The sequence below is a fragment of the Diospyros lotus genome, chromosome 5 (assembly GCF_014633365.1).
Source record: "Diospyros lotus cultivar Yz01 chromosome 5, ASM1463336v1, whole genome shotgun sequence".
Classification (NCBI taxonomy): Eukaryota; Viridiplantae; Streptophyta; class Magnoliopsida; order Ericales; family Ebenaceae; genus Diospyros; species Diospyros lotus.
The window spans coordinates 22,740,485-22,760,999 of NC_068342.1; the positions used below are offsets into that span (position 1 = coordinate 22,740,485).

At 39.3% G+C, this 20,515-nt stretch overlaps 1 protein-coding gene across 1 annotated transcript in view; it reads right to left on the reverse strand.

The window, feature by feature from the left end:
- Nucleotides 1-20,515, reverse strand: part of LOC127801650 (CDPK-related kinase 3-like) — a 42,751-nt gene that overhangs the window by 3,760 nt on the left and 18,476 nt on the right. The window contains exons 6-7 of the mRNA XM_052336953.1: nt 18,420-18,716; nt 18,125-18,234 (exon numbers count right to left, since the gene is read on the reverse strand). Coding sequence (XP_052192913.1) covers nt 18,125-18,234; nt 18,420-18,716 — 407 coding nt within the window. The remainder of the gene's footprint in view (nt 1-18,124; nt 18,235-18,419; nt 18,717-20,515) is intronic.

Sequence of the window (20,515 nt, forward strand, 5' to 3'; positions counted from 1 at the left end):
TTATCCTAGGATTAGATAATGCCATGTTGCTTTTTTACCAAACAAAGTAACACCACTTAGATGGTAATACCATCTTATAACCCATACCAAATAGCCTGCAAGTGTTGAAGGTGTTCCTCCTATTTATGACAGGTCAAAACCTAAATAAAATAGGAGAGTTGCATTAAGTAGACAACAGACTATGTAAAACTCATGGATCAAACATTACGAATTCTATATCATAATAAGGTCCAAGCCACACCTATTAAAGATAAAATGAGGAACTCATGATTAAGCTGGTTTTGACTGTGAGGCAACCAATAGAATATGAGGCAAGTGGATGAAATGAAGAAAATTAATAGCAAATGAGGAAGTAAGACCAAAGAAAACTTAGTAAGTGTAAGAAAAGCTGTAATTGTATTTCATATATTCACAGTAGGGCCGATCACCCTATATATACACATAAAGACTTACAAAGTAGGAAATATTACAAGGAAACTACGAGGAAAGGAAACCTAATAAAATTTGTACAAAAGTCAACTAATAAACATGGAAATATTCTAACAGCCAATCCCACAATCGAAGGAGATTGATTGGGATGTCTGCTAATCAAATCAAATCGGTTTCTCCAACACTCCCACTCAAACTGACGAGTACATGTTGATCATTCCCAATTTGCATGTAATCTCATGAAATCTTGCCCATGGAAGACCTTTGGTGAGGATGTCTACTAATTGGTTTTTTGTTGGCATATAAGAAATAGTAATTAAGTCACTGTCCAATTTTTCTTTGATGAAATATCTATCGACCTCTATATGTTTGGTACGATCATGCCGAATTGGATTGTGAGCAATACTGATAGGAGACTTATTATCGCAGTACAATTTCATCGTTCCTTCTTATTTGATCTTGAGGTCATTTAAAATAATCTTTAGCTACAAAAGTTAACATACTTCATGAGCCATAGCTCTAAACTCTGCCTCGGCACTTGACCTAGCAACCGCACTTTACTTTTTACTCTTTCATGTGACCAAGTTTCCTCCTCGAAATGTATCGTAGCTTGATATGGATCGCCTATCCATAGGTGACCCTACATAATCAGCATCAAAATAGGTTTATAGAATCATACTACCAGTGTTCCGAAACATGATTCCTTTTCCTGGAGTTGCAAGTAATGTAGGATGTGGTTTACAACTAGTAGATGTTCTTCCTTTGGGTCATGCATAAATTGGTTGACGATTCCAACAGTGTAAGCAATATCAGGCCTGATATGAGACAAATATATTATCTTGCCAACTAACCTTTGGTAACTGTCTTTATTAACTGTGTTGCCTTCATCTTTTGACCCTATTCTGTGATTCGGATCAATGGGAGAGCTTGATGCTTGTTGTTAAGTTTCCCTATTTCCTTCAATAGGTCCAAAATATACTTCCTTTGGGGTAGAAATATACAATTTTTGGAGTAGGTTACTTCAATTCAAAGAATGTATCTCAGCTTACTAAGATCTTTAATTTCAAATTCTCGTGTCAGATATTTTCTTAGACCAAGTCTTTCAAAATCATCATTCCTTATAACAATGTTGAAATAATGCGCAGCTCTCTCTATGACACTTGCACTTAGCATCTTAGACTACCAAACCAAGAATCACTCAAAATACAAGAACAGAATCCGGAAACACACAATACAAAAGATTAAGAACCGAAATAGTAAGCAACCACACACACAAAACACCAGATTTTATCCTGGTTCAGTCTTCTAATGAAAACCTACATCCAGACTGCCTTGAGGCGCCATTTTCCACTATCTTGAATGAAGAACAAGAGGATTACATGCACTAACACTCTCCCACAGCCTTATACCTAGAACTATATAGAGTTTTCCTACCCAAGATTACAAAGATATCCCCTCTTTACTCTCAAGTATAACCTTGCGCATACTCCTCTCTATTTCTCGTTACAAGACAGAACAACAGAATAGCTAGAATGCCTCTCTCCCAACCTCTATTTATAACCCATAGAGGCGGTAACTTGAAAACAGAATAAGCCGGTAGTTACAACCAACTAACCGGACTAAACCATTAACTAACCCTTCTAGAATAACACAAGTGATACTTAAATGCAACAAACTAATATAAAACAGAAAAAACCCTCCCGAGATAATCCAAGAGCTAATCTAATACAAGTGATTACAACAAATTCTCCACCCACTTGATTTGATTTGCTTCCTCAGGATATTCTTTTCTGCTACCTGCACCTTCACATACTGCCCCGATTCTACTTCAGATTTGACTTGGAATCATATGCAATATCTTCAAGCAATGCTTTAGCTTTGAAACTAGTACAGCCTTTGTAAAAATATCTGCTGCATTTTCCTAGTATGAAACCTTGGTTAGAAAAACAATTTTCTTTTTAATAACTTATCTGATAAAATGATATATTATGTTTATATGCTTTGTTCTTTCATGATGAGCTTGGTTTTTAGACAAATGGATTGCACTTTGACTATCACACATCAAAGTGGTCTTAACCTCTACTCCTAGAATCTCACTTACTAATCCTTTTAGCCACAAAGCCTCTTTAAAAGCATTTGAAAGGGCTATGTACTCTGCTTCGATAATTGATAATGCTACCACATGTTGGAGACTCAATTTCCAACTAATAGTGGAGTTCCATAACCTAAAAACATACCCAATTGTGGACCTCCGTTTATCAATATTGACAGCATAATCCCATCCACATATCCTAGGATTATAAGCTAATCTTCTAGACTTTCACCACTATAAGACAAAGCATAATCAATGGATCCTTTTAGATATTTGCACATCCATTTAATAGCTAACCAGTGAGACTTACCTAGATTAGCCATGAACCGACTTATGACACTCATTCCATGTGCCAAGTCTGGTCTTGTGCAGACCATACCATACATTAAGCTGCCTACTGCACTTGAGTATGGTATATTGGCCATCTCCTTTCTTCCTTCTTCATCCTTTGGAGACTGATCTGAGGATAATTTAAAATGGGATGCAAAAAGTACACTAACAGCCTTTGCATTTGTCATTCCAAATCTTGACAACAACTTTGCTAAGTATGATTTTTGAGATAGATAGATTTTCCTATGTTGCTTATCCCTAGAAATCTCCATTCCTAGGATTTTCTTTGCCTCACCTAATTCCTTCATCTCAAGCTCAGCTTTCATCCTTTGCTTAAGAAGCTGGATTTCACTTGTGGATTGATTTGCAATAAGCATGTCATCCACATATAACAATAGATAGATAGAAATACTAGGTGTGACATGTTTAAAATATATACAACAATCATAGGAACTCCTTAGGTATCCTTGGTTTATCACAACCAAATCAAATTTTCGGTACAACTGTCTTAGGGACTATTTAAGTCCATACAGTGACTTTCTAAGGAGGCACACTTTCTCCACCTCTCCCTTAGCTTCAAACCCCTTTGGTTGGTCCATATAAATACTCTCTTCAAGGTCACCATGAAGGAAGGCAATTGTGACATCCATCTGCTCCAAATGAAGGTTCAATTTAGCTGTGATGGCCAGCAACACTCTTATAGAAGTATGCCTCACAATAGGAGAAAGTACTTCATTAAAATCTATTCCTGGGACTTCGGTAAAGCCTCTAGCAACTAGCCTAGCTTTGTACCTAGGCTTAGCATTTTCTTCAGCCCCTTCCTTGATTTTAAACAGCTATTTGCAGCCAACTACCCGCAGCCCTTTTGGTCTCTCCACCAAATTCCAAGTCTGATTTTTCTTAAGGGAGGCTATCTCGGACTGCATGGCTTCTACCCACTTATCAGAGTCCTTAGCAGATACTGCTTGTTCATATGTAAGTGGTTCTTCACCTGTTACTTCAGAAGCACACTTAGGGCATAGGCTACTAAATTTGAGTAGACATATCTTTGGGGTGGCCTGTGGACTCTTGGTCGTCGGTCCCTAGCCACACTATACCTATCTGGGTTTGGTTGGTCATCTGCTGGTTCTGGATCAGGTTCAGGTTTAGGAGAGTCCGACTCAATTTCAGGAATATTTTGGGGTAGATTAGGGGAGATTTCTAAGATCTCCACCTAGACTGACTCTTTTCTTTGATTTTTATCTAATTAAGATTTATCTTTTCCTACTTTCATGGTAGAATCCTCATCAAAGGTCACATCCCTTGTAATTATAATTCTCGGCCCTTCTGGTTCTAAATTCCATAATTTATATCCTTTGACACCAGATGGGTACCCTATAAACAAGCATTTCTTGGCTCTAAGCTCTAATTTTCCTTGCTTTACATGGGCATAGGCAAGACATCCGAACACACTAAGGTGATCTAGGTTTGGTTTATGCCCTATCCACCTTTCATATGGGGTTAGAAAGTCTATAATTGTGGATGGAGATCGGTTTATTACATGGGCTGTTGTTGTGACAGCTTCCCCCCAAAAGGTTTTAGACAAATTAGCATAGGACAACATGCATCTAACCCTCTCTAAGAGGGTTCTATTCATCCTTTCTGCAACAACATTTTGCCTAGGATTTCCGGGTGTAGTTAGGTGTCTAATAATCCCCCCATCCTTACACATTTGGTTGAAATCCGTATTACAAAATTCTAACCCATTATCCATTCTAATAGCCTTGATTTTCCTGCCTTTCTGATTTTCCACCATAGCCTTCCATGCCCTAAAAGTTTCAAATGTGTTATCTTTTGACTTTAGGACATACACCCATAGCATTCTTGAGAAGTCATCTATTATTAATAAGAAATATCTAGAGCCACCATGGGATTCAGTTTGAGCTGGACCACGTAAGTCTGGGTGAATATAGTCTAGGAGTTCTTTTGACAAGTGTATTGTTGTTTTACTGAATTTTACCTTTGTTGACTTACCATATATACAAGACTCGCATTTGCCTGAACTTATGGATTGACCTAAATCTAATATACTTTGCTTTGAGAGCTCTCTAAGGCCCTGCTCACTAATATGAGACATTCGTAAATGCCATAGAGATTCCTTAGATTTAGAGTTAGGACTTATTGAAGCAGCTTCACCACATACTGTGGTAGCCTACAAAAGGTAAATCCCATTTCTTAATACAGCCTTCATACACACTAAAGACCCTTTAGTTATTTTAACAACTCCTCCTTCACCTTTAAACTTTAAGCCATTTCTATTCAACTCCCCAAGAGAAATTAAATTTCTCTTTAATTTTGGAATATACCTAACGACAGTGAGGGTTTTATGGGAGCCATCATGCAATTTTAGCCTAATGTCTCCTATTCCTTTTACCTCACATTCATGGTCATTACCTAGTAAGACCATACCTCCATTAAAATTCTTAAAGTTTTGCAACCAGTGACGTTTTGGAGTCGTGTGAAAGGAGCAGCCCGAGTCTAGAACCCACTCTTGGCTTTCTGCACTTTCACTTACAACTAAGGCTTCAGAACTATCATAACCACTATCACAAAAGTTTACCCCTCCTCCTGAACTCTCCTTCTGGGCTAGATCCTTGTTTCTCTTTGGACACAGCCTCTTAATATGGCCTTCTTGCTAACAGTAATAGCATTTTATTGGCCCTTTTCCATTCCTAGATTTAGACCTTGATTTACCCCTATTTTTCTAATCTCTTTTAGTGCTTCTTGATCTTGTTGTTAAAGCCTCACCAGGGTTGGATTTACTATCCATCTTAATCCTTAATTCTTTAGAATTTAATGCCCCTATTACATCTTCTAAAGAAAGTTTATCTCTACCGTGTTGGAGAATATCCACAAAGTTTTCATAGGACTTAGGTAATGAATATAGAAGAACTAGGGCCTTGTCTTCGTCATCATACTTTACATTTATGTTTTCTAAATCTAAACATAGTTTGTTAAAGTCATCTAAATGCTCCTGAAGCTTTTGATTATCATGCATTTTAAGATTAAAAAACCTGGTCTTGAGGAATAATTGACTGGAGAGAGTCTTCTTGAGATATAAATCTTCCAGTCTTTTCCAAATTTCAACCATTGACTTTAACTTTGACACCTCCCTTAGAATTTTGTCTCTGAGGCTCAAAATCAGAAGGCTATAAGTCTTCTTGATCTCTGCCTGAGTCTCCTTCTGCGCAGCAGTTAGAACTGGAGTCTCGTTCTCAGTTGATATCCCGATTGCCTCTGGTTCCAGTGCCCCTTCCAGGCCTTGACTGCAAAGGAACGCTTCCATCTTGATCCTCCATAGGTAGACCCATCAAATTTATTGATGTCGTATCTTGATGCGATTGGCACCATAACGATTTGAGCCTTCTATTTTGACTCCTTAGATTTCTTGAAGAATCTTGGAATGCCACAGAGATTAAAGCTCTGATACCAAGTTGTTGAAATAACGCACAACTCTCTCTATGACACTTGCACTTAGGATCTTGGACTACCAAACCAAGAATCACTCAAAATACAAGAGCATAATCCAGAAACACACAATACAAAAGATTAAGAACCGAAACAGTAAGCAATCACACACACAAGACACCAGATTTTATCCCGGTTCAGTCTTCTAATAAAGACCTACATCCAGACTGCCTTGAGGCGCCATTTTCCACTATCTTTAATGAAGAACAAGAGGATTACATGCACTAACACTCTCCCACAGCCTTATACCTAGAACTGTATAGAGTTTCCCTACCCAAGATTACAAAGATATCCCTTTTTACTCTCAAGTATAACCTTGCGCATACTCCTTTCTATTTCTCGTTACAAGAAGAAACAACATAATAGCTAGAATGCCTCTCTCCTGACCTCTATTTATAATCCATAGAGGCGGTAACTTGAAAATAGAATAAACTGATAGTTACAACCAACTAACTGAACTAAACCACTAACTAACCCTTCTAGAAGCAAGCCTTCTAGAATAACACAAGTGATACTTAAATGCAACAAACTAATATACAACAAAAAAAATCCTCCTGAGATAATCCAAGAGCTAATCTAATACAAGTGATTGCAACAAATAATAATATCATCAACATAAACCAACAGGGTCATGATCTTACCTTCTCCATTGTGCTTTATGAACAGGGTATGATCTCCCGGACTTTATTTATATCTCAGTTGCCTCATTACCTTTGTGAACCTTTTGAACCACGCCCTTGGAGACTACTTTAACCCATACAAGGCCTTTTTGAAACGACACACCTTATTATCCCCAAATAATCCTTCGAACCCAGAAGGAGGCTCCATATAAACTTCCTCTTCGAAGTCACCATAGAGGAAGGCATTATTAACATCCAACTGCAGCAATGGCCAATTAAAACAAGCAGCAAGAGAAATGAGTATTCTAATCGTATTCATCTTGGCTACTAGAGAGGATGTCTCTTGATAGTCGATGATATAAGTTTGTGTGTATCCTTTTGCTACCAGTCTTGCTTTGTATCTTTTAAGTGTCCCATCAAATTTGAATTTCACTGCAAACACTCATTTACATTCCACTGGTTTCTTATTCTTTGGTCTAGGTATAACCTCCCAAGTTCTATTCTTTTAAAGTGCTTTCATTTCGTCCTCCATAGCAAGTGTCCAATTCTTATCTCTTAATGCATCCAGAACGAATCTTGGGATTTCTAGCGTCTAGTGAGGTAAGAAAGGCTTGATATTGTGAGGACAGTCTATGGTTGGATATAAACTCGGATATAGGGTAGATAGGATGTTTGGTGCATTCTCGGGTACCTTTTCTTAATTCAATGGGTAGGTCAAGATCATGAGGCTTACGTTCTTCCACAGAGATTGAAGAAGGGATACTAGTATTACCTTCATCCAGGCAGGAATCTTGAACTTGTGTGGGTCTAGGATCAGCCTCCTTCCTTCTTGAGTAGACAAGAGTTTCTATTCAACTCAAGGCCAGTCGTTGCAATTTGGTTGTGTGCTTATCACAACCAGTGTCTGACTGAATTGGGTTAGTGGAAGGTTGAGATGGAAGGGAACGAGATGAAAGAGGTTGAAGAAGGCTGGCTCAGTTGTTGAGAGGTGTCATGACCCAAGAATCTATTGAAGGGCAATATAGTAATAGGTTGATAATAGTTGTTAGAAGATATTTTAGATATTTTAACAATTGGTTATAAGCACATGGGTGCTGTTATGCAGTTAGTTAGGAGCAAATATGCCTATATAAGGCTATGTAAATGGATGGGATAGGGATGATTAAAATGATAAATGAAAACTGATTCTCTCTCTACAATTCTCCCAAATTTCCCTCTCATTTCTCTCTACTTCTCTCCCTCAATTCTCGCTACATTCTCTCCTCATTTCTGTCCATTTCTTCCTCTCAAATATTCTGCTCTTTATTCTATTCATCAGCTCCTTCCGATTGTCATTCCAATCCTAGGCTAAACCCTAGGATCATGACAAATGGTATCAGAGCATTGTTCCTCGGTAGTTTTTCTTGTTGATTAATTTCCGACGGGAATGGACGGCTGCTGTCCAACGCAAGCAAGATTGGTTATCGGATTTTGAAGACGACTTCGAAAACCAGAAGCAGTGGTGGAGCGAACTAAATTCAGCGAATTCGATTCCAGTTAGTCTGACGGAAGAGTGGCTCTTGGCTTGAAAAATTCGGAAGTGATGTTCGATCAAAAAAGGCGACCTCGGTTGTGGAAGAAAAGCGGAAGGTTCGACTATTGAATCCCGGAGCAGCAGGTTGATTCGCTGCTATATTTTTCGAGTCGCTGCAATTGCGATTCTGATTTAAGGGGAACCCGATTGTCAGCGGTGTGCTGCTCATTTGGATCGGAAGGTGATTCCGACCAGAGTAGTCATTCCTCGAAGCTGTTTGTAGGTGAATTTCGAAGAAACTGCAGCCATCGATTCTCAATTTTGGAGAATTCCACTGGTTGCATCACAATCGCCTTCCGCTCTGCACCTTCTTCGATTATTCCGTTGGAATTCTGTGGGTGTGGCCGCTTGTTCGGAAGGCACGATGCTGTTGCAATTTTGGGTAAAGAAGCAATTCTGACCGTATGGGTGAAGCGAGCTACCTACCTTGATCGAAAGGCAATTCCGACCCAAACGATGAACCTTTCGACCGGTGCGTTGCTGGAACTACCGCTTTGATTGGTCAGTGATTTTAACCCAAACGGTAGGAAGCGGATCTGGGCAACTTCTTGAACCCATTGTAGTTGCTACCAGATTTCAGAAATACCAGGCGAGAGCAGTTCCTTAACTATCGACTACTTCTGCTTGAGTTAATCGAGGGCCTTCTTCAGTTGCTTCAACCTTCTTCCTCCATTACCGAAATGAGAGCAAAGCAGCCAAACCAACTCTCACACGAGCTCTCAACAATTTATTCATCTGACCATGGACTAGAGCTACTTCAGCAAGGAGTGTTGTTGTGACGCTCCAGACTTAAAGGCGAAGCAAACCCAGATCGCTGCGGATTCCGTTTGAGGCGGATTAAGTCTGGGCGACTTCTTGAAGCAGTGGGTGAGGTGGCGCTCATTAGCCGTAAGCCACAGAAGCGGATTATAGGTTGCCAACTGCTTTGAGGAGATTTTTGGTTGAATCTCGGAATCGATTCCGATGGCTCTTCGTGGGATTGATCAAGCAGAGATTCAAGGTGATTTCTGAGAATTCCAAGAACTCGTCGGAAGCCGCAACAGATTCTCGGATCCAATTGACTCTCGGGGCCACTAAAGTGTGAAGTAGGTGTTGGACGGTGATTGGGTAATAGCAACTCTTGGCTGCAGTTTTGATTTGAGTTGAAGGCAGAGAAATCAGTTTATGTAGTTAAAGGTCCGAGTCTTGAAGAGGAAGGTGGACAGCTGAGGCCAAAAGAAGGAGCGTGGCTAGGAAGATCGTTGAACCAGTTCAATTCCATGTGAGAAATGGATTCTTCCAGCTCATCCAGCTCGTTGACTGTTGGTGCTTGAGGCTGTGAGCAAAGGGAAACAAGGGTTAATTTCGGCTTTGAATTTTGGGATAACTTGTTTGAAGAAGAAGCAGTATGTATATAGCTCCTTGGTCTTCAAAGTCTGTTGTTGGTGAAAAGGCAGCCAAGGGGAACAGTGCATATATGAGACCATTAGAGTCTCAATTGCAACAAGAGAAAACTTCCTTTTCAGCTGGAATGGAGCCTCAAGGGCAGCCAAAGAAGGCTGCATTTTTAGTTGGCAACAACAGGGACAAAGGGACAAGCAATGAGATACATGATGCGAGCAAGGAATTTGGTCTTATGATACGCGAGAAGTTGCAAGAGTTTGCAATGATACTATCTAAGGAGTATCATTACAGTTTTCCCACCGAATACTTTGATAACTATCATGGAAGTTTTAACAAGGAGGAGTTTCTTAAAAGGGAGCAGCCAAGGTAGGAGTTAATACACTTGAATGTGCCAAATGAGGGCTGGCAAGAAAGAAATGAAGGGTTAAACCAGATTGCAAATTTCTCTTCCAGCCAAGGCAAGTTTCTTGCGAATTATGACCTTGATAGTAGCTCTATCCACCAACAGCAGATTCAAAGTGATGAGGAATTCTTGAAGCCGGTTGTAGCTGGGGAAAAGCTAAAGGAGGCAGTTGAAGAAGTCAAAGTTTTGTCAAAGGGGACAAAATTCCCACTGCTGTATTGGTTCTTCCTCTAGTTGGTAAATCCGAATGCTTGTCTATTACATTGAAGGACGAACAGATGGCTGGAAAACTAGTTAGTCAACCCTCTATATTCAAAACAACACACAACGAAGATGATGAGAAGGGGAAAACATATGTGGTAGCTGGTCGGTTGCTTGAGTTTCAAAATGATCAACATTTGAAGGATGTAGGGTTGCAGATTTCAGCTACTACCTGCGACAAGGAGCGGCTAAATTCATTGAAGGCATTTGATGTGGACACATTGACAGCTGAAAAGTATCCAAGAACAAAGAAGAAGCGGCCTAGAAAGGGAATGATAAAAGAAAGAACAACCAAGCTAGAGAGAGTTGGTATTGGTTGAGGAGCAATGGCTAAATTGTTGTAAGTTCTTGGGGACAAGAACTCTTTCAAGGAGGGGGGAATTGTCATGATCCAAGAATCTATTGAAAGGCAATATAGTAATAGGTTGATAATAGTTGTTAGAAGATATTTTAGATATTTTAGCAATTGGTTATAAGCACATGGGTGCTGTTATGCAGTTAGTTAGGAGCAAATATGCCTATATAAGGATATGTAAATGGATGGGATAGGGATGATTAAAATGATAAATGAAAACTGATTCACTCTCTACAATTCTCCTAAATTTCCCTCTCATTTCTCTTTACTTCTCTCCCTCAATTCTCGCTACATTCTCTCCCTATTTCTGTCCATTTCTTCCTCTCAAATATTCTGCTCTTCATTCTATTCATCAGCTCCTTCCAATTGTCATTCCAATCCTAGGCTAAACCCTAGGATCATGACAAGAGGATAAGGGGTTAGACGAGTGTCAAGAGTGAGATCTTGAAGAAGAGGTGGAGAAGAAAAGAAAAAAGGAGTATCTTCGTGAAAGGCAACATCCATGGAGATAGAATTTATGAGTGGACAAATGATAGTATTTATACCCTTTCTAAGTGTTAGAATAGTTAAGGAAGATACACTTGAGAACCCGAGGGTTAAGGTTGTCACGACTACGTTGATGAAGATGTACATATACCGTTCACCCAAAAACTTTTGAAGATAAAGTGGATGAAATGGGGACAGATGGGTAGTGTTGCATTAGAAGCCAAATGAGACTCTTTTTTGTCAGGGGATCGAGAAGGGACACGGTTAATTAGATGAGTGGCAGTGGGCACAGCTTCTCCTGTAATTGTTTAGGTACACAAGACTGAAATAGTAGGGAACAAGTAACATTTAAGAGGTGACGATTTTTCCTTTTAGCCATGCCATTTTGTTTTTTTTTTTTTTTTTTTTTTTTTTTTTTGGGGGGGGGGGGGGGGGTTTGTTGTCAACATAAGAGAACTCATGAATAATGCCTTCTTTGAGAAAGAATTAATTTAGACATTGGTTGAAGTAGTCCTTGGCATTTTCCAATCGAAACCATTTTATGCACACCTCGAATTGGGTTTTGATCATTAACAAAAAGTGGGAAGAATAGTGGAAATGTCAAGTTTGTCTTTCATGAGGTGTAAACCCAAGTGACCCAAGTGCAACATCAATAAAGGAAACAAACCATCGAGCCCTAGTGCAGTTACAAACCCATGAAGGACACCATATATCACTATGAATTAATGACAAAGGGAAAGCAGATCTTTTATTAACCAAGGGAAAAGAAATTATGTGATGTTTAGCAAGTTCACAGACTTCACAATGAAAATTGTCAAGAGATACATTGTGAAATAAGGCAGGAAACATAGTTTTTAAGAGACTAAATAGGGGATGGCCAAACCAACAATGTTGTAGTAGGATCTTGGAAGTAGAAGAGGTACCTTGTGATGAAAGAGCCAACTAGTGCCCTAATCCATTAGAAGTGCTCGGTTCCTCAATATAGTAGAGTCTATCCTTAACCTTAGCAAGTCCAATTCTCCTTCCTGAAATCCGGTCCAAGAAAACGTAGTGTGTATTAAAAAAGGTAACACTACAGTTCAAAGATTTAATGATTTCATAGATGGACAAAAGGTTGGTGGATAGCTTGGGAACATGAAGAATGTTGGTCAAGGGGATAATTGGAATGAGATTGATGTTGCCTTGACCAGCAATAGGAATATGAGAACCATTCGCAATAGCGAGCCCTTTATGGCCCGAAAGAGGTTTATAAGTTTCAAACAAGGTGGGACATGGTGACATGTGGTCAATGGCTCTCGAGTCAAGTACCTATGAGGTAAGATGTGGGCATTCATTAGCATTAAAGGAACAAGTAGAGAGACACTTACTAGGAGTGGCTAGAGAGCATGCAGAACTAGAGCTAGAGAAAGATTGGATAAAAGCTCACAGCTTCTCAATTTTGTCCTTACTCAGTCCACCAAGTTCATCACTACTACCCAAATTATCTTGTGACCGATTTGCCATTTTGGCAGTGTTCGTTGACTATTGTGTTTGTCCCCTGAATTCACCAGTCAGACTCAGAACTTGAGTTTTACCATGAAGCTTGAAATAGTTTTCCCTCGTGTGGTGTGGCTTCTTACAAAATGTACACCAAAGACTATCTTTATTGGGGGGCTTAAGGCGATTAGTCTGACTCCCAACGGTCGTCTTCCCTCCATTATTCTTCCTCGATACCATGGCAGATCCCTCAGTTTGCTAAGACTACAACATGACCAAGTGTCTTCTTTCCTCAGCCCGAACAATATAAAAGACCTCACCCAATGGTGGCAACTTTTCTCTTCTAAGGATTTGAACTCGAATAGGGTCAAACATTGAATTTAGACTCACTAGAAATTCAAATACTCAGTCTCTTTCAATGAAGTCCTTCAAGGTTTGGGCACCCTCGTTATCTTCATCTTCAAATTCTGATAGTGACCAAGTTCTAACCATAGGCCATTTAGTGTATTGAAATATTCAGTCACGGAAAAACTTGTCTGCTTTGTAGACGTGATTTTAGTTTTGATCTCAAACATCAAGGCTAACATCTTGCATTTTTGAGTTTGTCTTTCGAACAATCTCCCATACCTCTTGGGCAGTGGATAGGAACATGCAGTTGCGGTTGATTTCGGGTAGAATAGAGTTCCACAGCCACAACATAATTGTCGAGTCCTCCTCGTCCCATGTTGCAAATCTTGGGTCATCTTTTGGACCCATTCCATCAAGATGACTCAGCTTCCCTTTTCCCTTTGAGAATGTTCGCACCACTTGATACCACTATAGATAGTTCTTCCATCTAATCGGTAGGACGGGTTGAGATTTTGGAAGTCGCTTGCTGCAATGTTGGGAATGGCTCCAAACAGCATGTTAGGATCAACCGAGGGGTGGCTAGGGCTGCTAGTCGTAGTGGTTGAAGACATTGCAAAGTCACAACAGCTTCACTGATTTGAATCGACCCACTGCAAGGTAACAGTCACTCACTAGAGCTGCGACACTAGACCAACGTCACTTATTAGAATCGACCCAATGTGAGGTAACTGTCACTCACTAGAGCTGCGACGTTAGAAAGGAAGTCCAAACAGTAGGGATGTGGAGCCAAGATCAAAGGTCATGGGTTCATCTCCCACTATGGTTGCCGGAGAGAACAGGGAGCACAGGAAATAGCAATAGCAACAACTTCTCAATCTGGGCATGACAACAAAGGTCAGGGATGGGATGAGAAAAAACAATGAAGGCCGACGAGAGTGGCAACAGCAATGAAGGCCAACTAGCATGACAGCAGCGATGAAGGTCGATGAGCAGAAGGCGGCGATGAAGGCCAATGGGCTTGGCAACGACAATGAAGGCCGATGGGAAAGAACCCTAGGGATGATGCTGATGAAGGCCAAAAAAACGGCCATGAAAGCCAGAGAAACTGAGGGTCACGAGGAAAAAAAATGACAATGAATCACAAGGAAAAAAAAACGACAATGAAGGTTGGAGAAACATAATGCCTTTGGAACCAAAATGCTCTGATACCATGTAAGAAAAGTTGTAATTGTATTTCATATATTCACAGTAGGGCCGATCACCCTATATATACATAAGGACTTACAAAGTAGGAAAGATTACAACAAGGAAACTAAGAGGAAATGAAACCTAATCAAATATGTACAAAAGTCAATTAATAAATATGAAAAGATTCTAACAACCAATCCCATAATCAAAGGAGATTGATTGGGATGTTTGCTAATCAAATCAAATCAGTTTCTCCAACAATAAGTAATCCATAGACATAACATAGGATATAATGGCCATACAAAAAATATGATAATATAGAGATGATTATAGGTCTAGAATTCATGTAATTGAACCCACTTAGTGGGATAAAAGGATTGTCATTCTTGTTTTCTTACAAACACCTGTCAACAAATATACCCTATGTCAAGTTGGCCTTACCTACTACAAGTTCAAGGGGTGACTCCATATACTAGAGATGTTAGAGAGTATATATAGAACTTTTTTTGCATGAGACTATCATGTTCAAGCTTTTCTAATAGATATTATTCATTATTCTATCTTGTGAGAGATATCATGGTAGTTCTAGTTCAAGTCTCAATAGATTAATAAGGGTCAAAGCTCAATACAGAACCATAGATCTTGGTCAGTTAGCAGATAAACAAACAAGATTGTGAATTCAAGTCCCAACCGTGACAGGAAAGAAGGGACGTAAGCTGCCTTCTTGTAATCTTTTCCTTGAGAGTTTGATTGTTTACATAGATTAAGTCCGATGCGCAATGGCTTTTCCCTTCTGCCTTGTGGGTGATGCCTTTAGGGTTTTTTTCACATAAAAATTAGTTTGTCTAATATGCTTCTAGTTGCATATGCAATTGGTGGATCTTGGACCCAAGTAATTTTAACAAATTGAGATAATTCAATCAAACCAACCAAATAATCCCCCTTGGTTAATCTTTGAAGCATGACAACATAAAAAGGGGAAATCCGATATTCAAATTGTTAACCTATTTGAAGTTAAAATGCCGTAGTCAGATCATCAGTTAAACTTTTTAGAACTGGGATATGTATTGCTGTCTAAATTTGCTAGACATAGGTATCATAGGGGACCATGAGCCCCATTGATCATTACATGCTGGGCCTTGTTAGGACTAGAATTTCACAATGAGTTGAAGTTTCTGGTGTTTCCAGTTAATTTAATACTATTCAACAATTGACAAGCAAGTAACATACATACACATCTTTTAACGGACTTATTGCTTTCATTACACTAATATTAAATTTTCCAGATGCTAAGATCATGCTTGCAAGGCATGCCTCAAACTCTTCTGACATTGAGGGCTAATGGATTTTTGGGAGATTCATTCTTCATCCAACATTGTCACATAAAAGCAGCAGTCAAGCCCTAATTTATGCTAGCATTTATCACTTCATTTAGTTCAAAGGCCCCCAAAGCAATTGCTGAGCTAATCTATTAGCTCAGCCACAATATTCTATTCATCTAGCCACACAAAGATGAGAAGTGGAAAGGGCTTCAACTGCATCACATGACTAGCAAATCTAACATCCTGAGACAGCCAGCATGGCACTCCTACCACCATAACTAGGCTTGCATATACAGGTTCTTTCCAAAAGAATATGCAAGACCAAGGTTCTAGTATCATTGTCTAAATTTTTTATAGTTTAATAGCATTTCCTAAACAATTCTAAGGGAATATAGTATGGATTTTTTTCCTTCCAGGATATTCTATGCAGTTGCTTGGCTCCAACCCCGTCTTCAAGGATTGCCATCCATTTGCTACATCTGGCCTCATTAATGCCGTCATGACCTGTGGCCCTCAGGTCTACCTGCAACACGAGGCTTGAGATATCTTTTCTTGGTTTGTGTTTGGGGTATCATGTGAATCCTTCAGTTGTAAGACTTACCAGGTGCCCTGTGTGTGCAGGACTTCCATAGGGATAGGAGCCTTCAATCAATGTCCACACTTGACTTCCCCAAAAGAGCCTTCCCCCATCACCTCGCCCCAGCTGGTCACTAATCCCTCCATGCGCATGGTTTGGAACAATGCAACCGTCATATGCATGAGGACACATTTCAATAAGTCATGGCATGGCAATGAACACACAAACCAATAGCATGTGGGCAGCCTTTAAGTTCAAACCACATTCTCCTGGTGCACCCCTAGGTTCAAACCTCTTATTATGCCTCATCACACTAGGCACAAGAAAAGTCTCACAGATGGCACTGAACCCACATACACCAAATCGATTCATACACGCAGCATGCTCACAGTGCACACCTTGATGCATAGAAATCATGTCATTATAAACATTTCACACACAATGCCAATAAGGCCACCATAACCATGCACTTACCTCAGTCAAAGGCTTAGGTCTGCCTTTTAGCAAAATATCCTTCCCTCCTCTAACTTTCTCTCTCTCTCTCTTTTTCCCCTGCACTTCTCTTACTTCCTTCTTCACTCTATACTTAAAAGAGCCTCTCATTCTACCACAAGTTGTGCTGGAGCAAACAGTTGAGGGACCCACTTATAAGCAAATCCAAGCAGGTGACAAGTGGTGAAGCAGCATGCTAAGTATCACTTTGTACCCACCCACTTAGCCCTAAATCGTGGCCAATTCCATTCCTTACAGCTCTAGAGCTGCGTCAGCAACCCTGGCCAGCTCATTCTAACTTCTAGAACCCTCTAGATTGCTGGAGAATGTATCGGAGTTGCTGAAGACTCTTCATCCCACTTTGATTAACTTAATCACCTCATCAATCCTCAATCCCATCTTTTACAAACTTTAACCAAAATTAATAAATTTTATATATTTGGAATCCTTTCAATATGCCTAACACAACATATCCAAAATGTGGCTAATTATTCATTCTTTTGATTCCCCAAATTCAAACTCAGAATCAGCTTCTTACCAGATTCTTTTCACCTGCCTTAACAACCAATCTAACAGTCAACTGTCCCCTCGACTGTTGGCTTCAGTTCCTCAATTCTACACATACTTGATCCCTAGAGTTGACTGATGGTCAACTGTCACTTCTACACTTGGGCAGCTGATGCCAAAGTCAACTTTAGGTCATCAGCAGCTTCTTAATGTCTCAACCTAGATTCTTGACCTCAAAGTAAGCACAGGGTGTCACAGTTGCACCCTAATTCCCAAGGTTGCTGACAACAGTAGCACAAATGCTAAACTAAAACAGTCTAGAGTTGGTGAGTATTGCTAGGTCAAATTTACAGCAAAGGAAGGTCTCATTTTTTATTGCAACCAGAATAAAGGGTATAATATTGGACACAGAATAGCCTAGACTTTACTCCAGAAACTTGTTAGAGTGACTACTCAGCACATTCCCAGTCATGTGCATCAAAATTTGTACATCATTATCCAAGACGAAAGAACTGCTGCAGGACAACATATATATATTTATTTATTTATTTATATTGGGAGGGGGAGGGAGAGGGGGTATTGTAAAGGGCATGTTAGAAATGCTTCTATAGGCAATTGATAAAAGCAATAGCCTAAATATACAGGATATAACAACAATTTCAATTAGGAAAATGGGGAAAAGTAATATAATAAGTTAATAGCAATGACATGTATGTCCAGTAAAACTAATCATGAAATAAGACTATTGTAGCCATGCAAGGTAACAAGACAGTACCTTAAGGGCCGCACGTTTGAAAGGTGTAGCATGAAGGTATGACTTGACTAACTTATAGATCAATATATCTAAAGGAATAGGATGATTTTCAGTCCTCAACCAAGGGTGAGCTGTGATGGAAAAAAAAGCATACTAGTTATAAATTATTCAAACAAGAAATATGAATTTCAGCATTCACTAATTGCTAACAGAAAATAATGTGGCCATTGTGCATATACATTAAAACCATTTTTGTTACTTCAGTGTAGAAAATCTTTTTATTACATGAAAATGATAACTCAAACTTGCAACTCACTTAGAGCTTGCGCAGCAGTCATCCTTTTTCTGTAGTCCTTGTTTAAGAGCCTTTTCACAAAATCTTTGGCTTCTGGTGTCACAGAGGGCCAAGGTAAGTCATCAAAGTTAGGATCGGCCCTTAGTACTGCACGAAAAATCCCAGATTCTGTTCTTGCCCAGAATGGTCTACTTCCACAGAGCAAGATGTAAGTAATCACACCAATACTCCAGATATCTGCTTCAAGACTATAAGATCTATGAAGGACTTCTGGTGCCACATAATATGCACTCCCAACGATATCATTCAGTCTTTCATCTGCAGAACACACACAACATAAAAATGAAATGAATTTTATGTCCACTGGTGATGTTAACCATCTTTGTAGCATCATATACACTAGTATTTTCTTCCAGTGAATGGCCCAGTTGAGAAACATGCTACTGCACAGTAAAATGAGACCTTACCCACTCAGACTTAGTCATGGGAACATTCTACAAAATAAAAAGGAAGATTACATTGAGAGAAAAAGTAAGTTGATTCAACAAACAAGAAGAAGCAGCTTTAATCTCACTAGGTATACTACATGAATTCTAACCCCCCAATCATCTCTGTTCACTATATCTTCCATAAGATTATTAAATCCCTTGTCATAACTAAAGGCTTTCTACAAAATTCTATTTGGTCTTCATCTATCTCTTTAACGTTCTTCATTTCATCTAGTCTTACCGCATGTGTGTGTAATATTCTTCTTCTCATGTACCCAAATCATTTTAATTACCTCTCACACATCATATCATCCACTGTTCCAATTTTATTATAATCTATAAATGACCTAATTTCTAATTATGTCTTATCTTGTATGACCACATATCTACCATCACATTCTCATCTGAATTACCCTCATATTTTATAATATTGGCACTTAAACTATCCAACATTTCATTCCATGCAACAAACTCATCTTATAACCATTCAATAAACTTCTCTTTTAACTTTAAAGAGATATTATGATCACATAAAATGCTAGAAGCACTTGTCCATTTTAACCATCCTGCCTTGATTATGTGAATAACATCTTCAACAATATCTCTTTTTTGACCACTTGATTCAAGATATCTTAACTAATATTGTAAGCCAATTCAAGTTGAAACAACAATCACAATCCTTAATCCCATTATGTGGGAAGTTCAGCCAGCAATATGTTTCATATGAAATGAACCCTTTCAAATAGACAGAATACCTGATTGGAAGTGTCTTTGACTCCAAAACCAGACATGTAATCTATATTTTCCACAAGTAAAATCTGAAACCCAAACAGGAGTTGAGAAAATGAAAGAAGTGTTGAACCTAAACTGCAGCAAAGCAACTTCTACAGCTTAATAACCAAGCATATCAGTGGAATATGCTCAGCTTGGGTGAGGCTAGCTTTGATTTTCCACCTAATCACTGGAGATGCCAGGCTCTGGTGGAGGAAGGTTGGACACAGATAATGAGGCAAAAAGGCCAGTGATCTCGACATGGGATATCTTACAGAAAAAGTTAAGGATCAATTCCCCCCTAGCAACACCACTTGGGTTGTTAGGGGTGCCCTTAAAAGGTTGAGACAAACAGGCACAATTTGGGAGTATGTTAAACACTTCAATTTATTGATGCTGGACACCAAAAACATGTTGTAGGAGAACAATCTCTTCAATTTCACTTCAGGCCAACGACCAACTTGAACTTCGCATGTTAAGAATTCAAGACTTGTGTTCTACCATTGATGTTGCAGACAGGCCAGTGGACTTTTGTATTACAAAGCCTTCATAGGGGGAAGCCAGCAGGCTTAATAACAAAGCAAACAAAAGCACGGTAAGAAGGCACAAGCTGGCAAAAGTGGTGGCAAACAGAAAGGTTTAGTCACATCCTTGACAAGAAGTGGCAATCAAAACAATGTTGGATGTTTTATACGCAATGGACCCCATCGTCCATGACAATTACCTAAGCATGAAAGGCTAACTGCAATAGTGGCCAAAGAGGAAGAAGGGGGCCTAGATGTGGCAAATCCTGTGCAGGTGAACCCATTCCAACGTCTAACTATCCTACACAATGAACAGATTGTTTCCCTTGTGAGC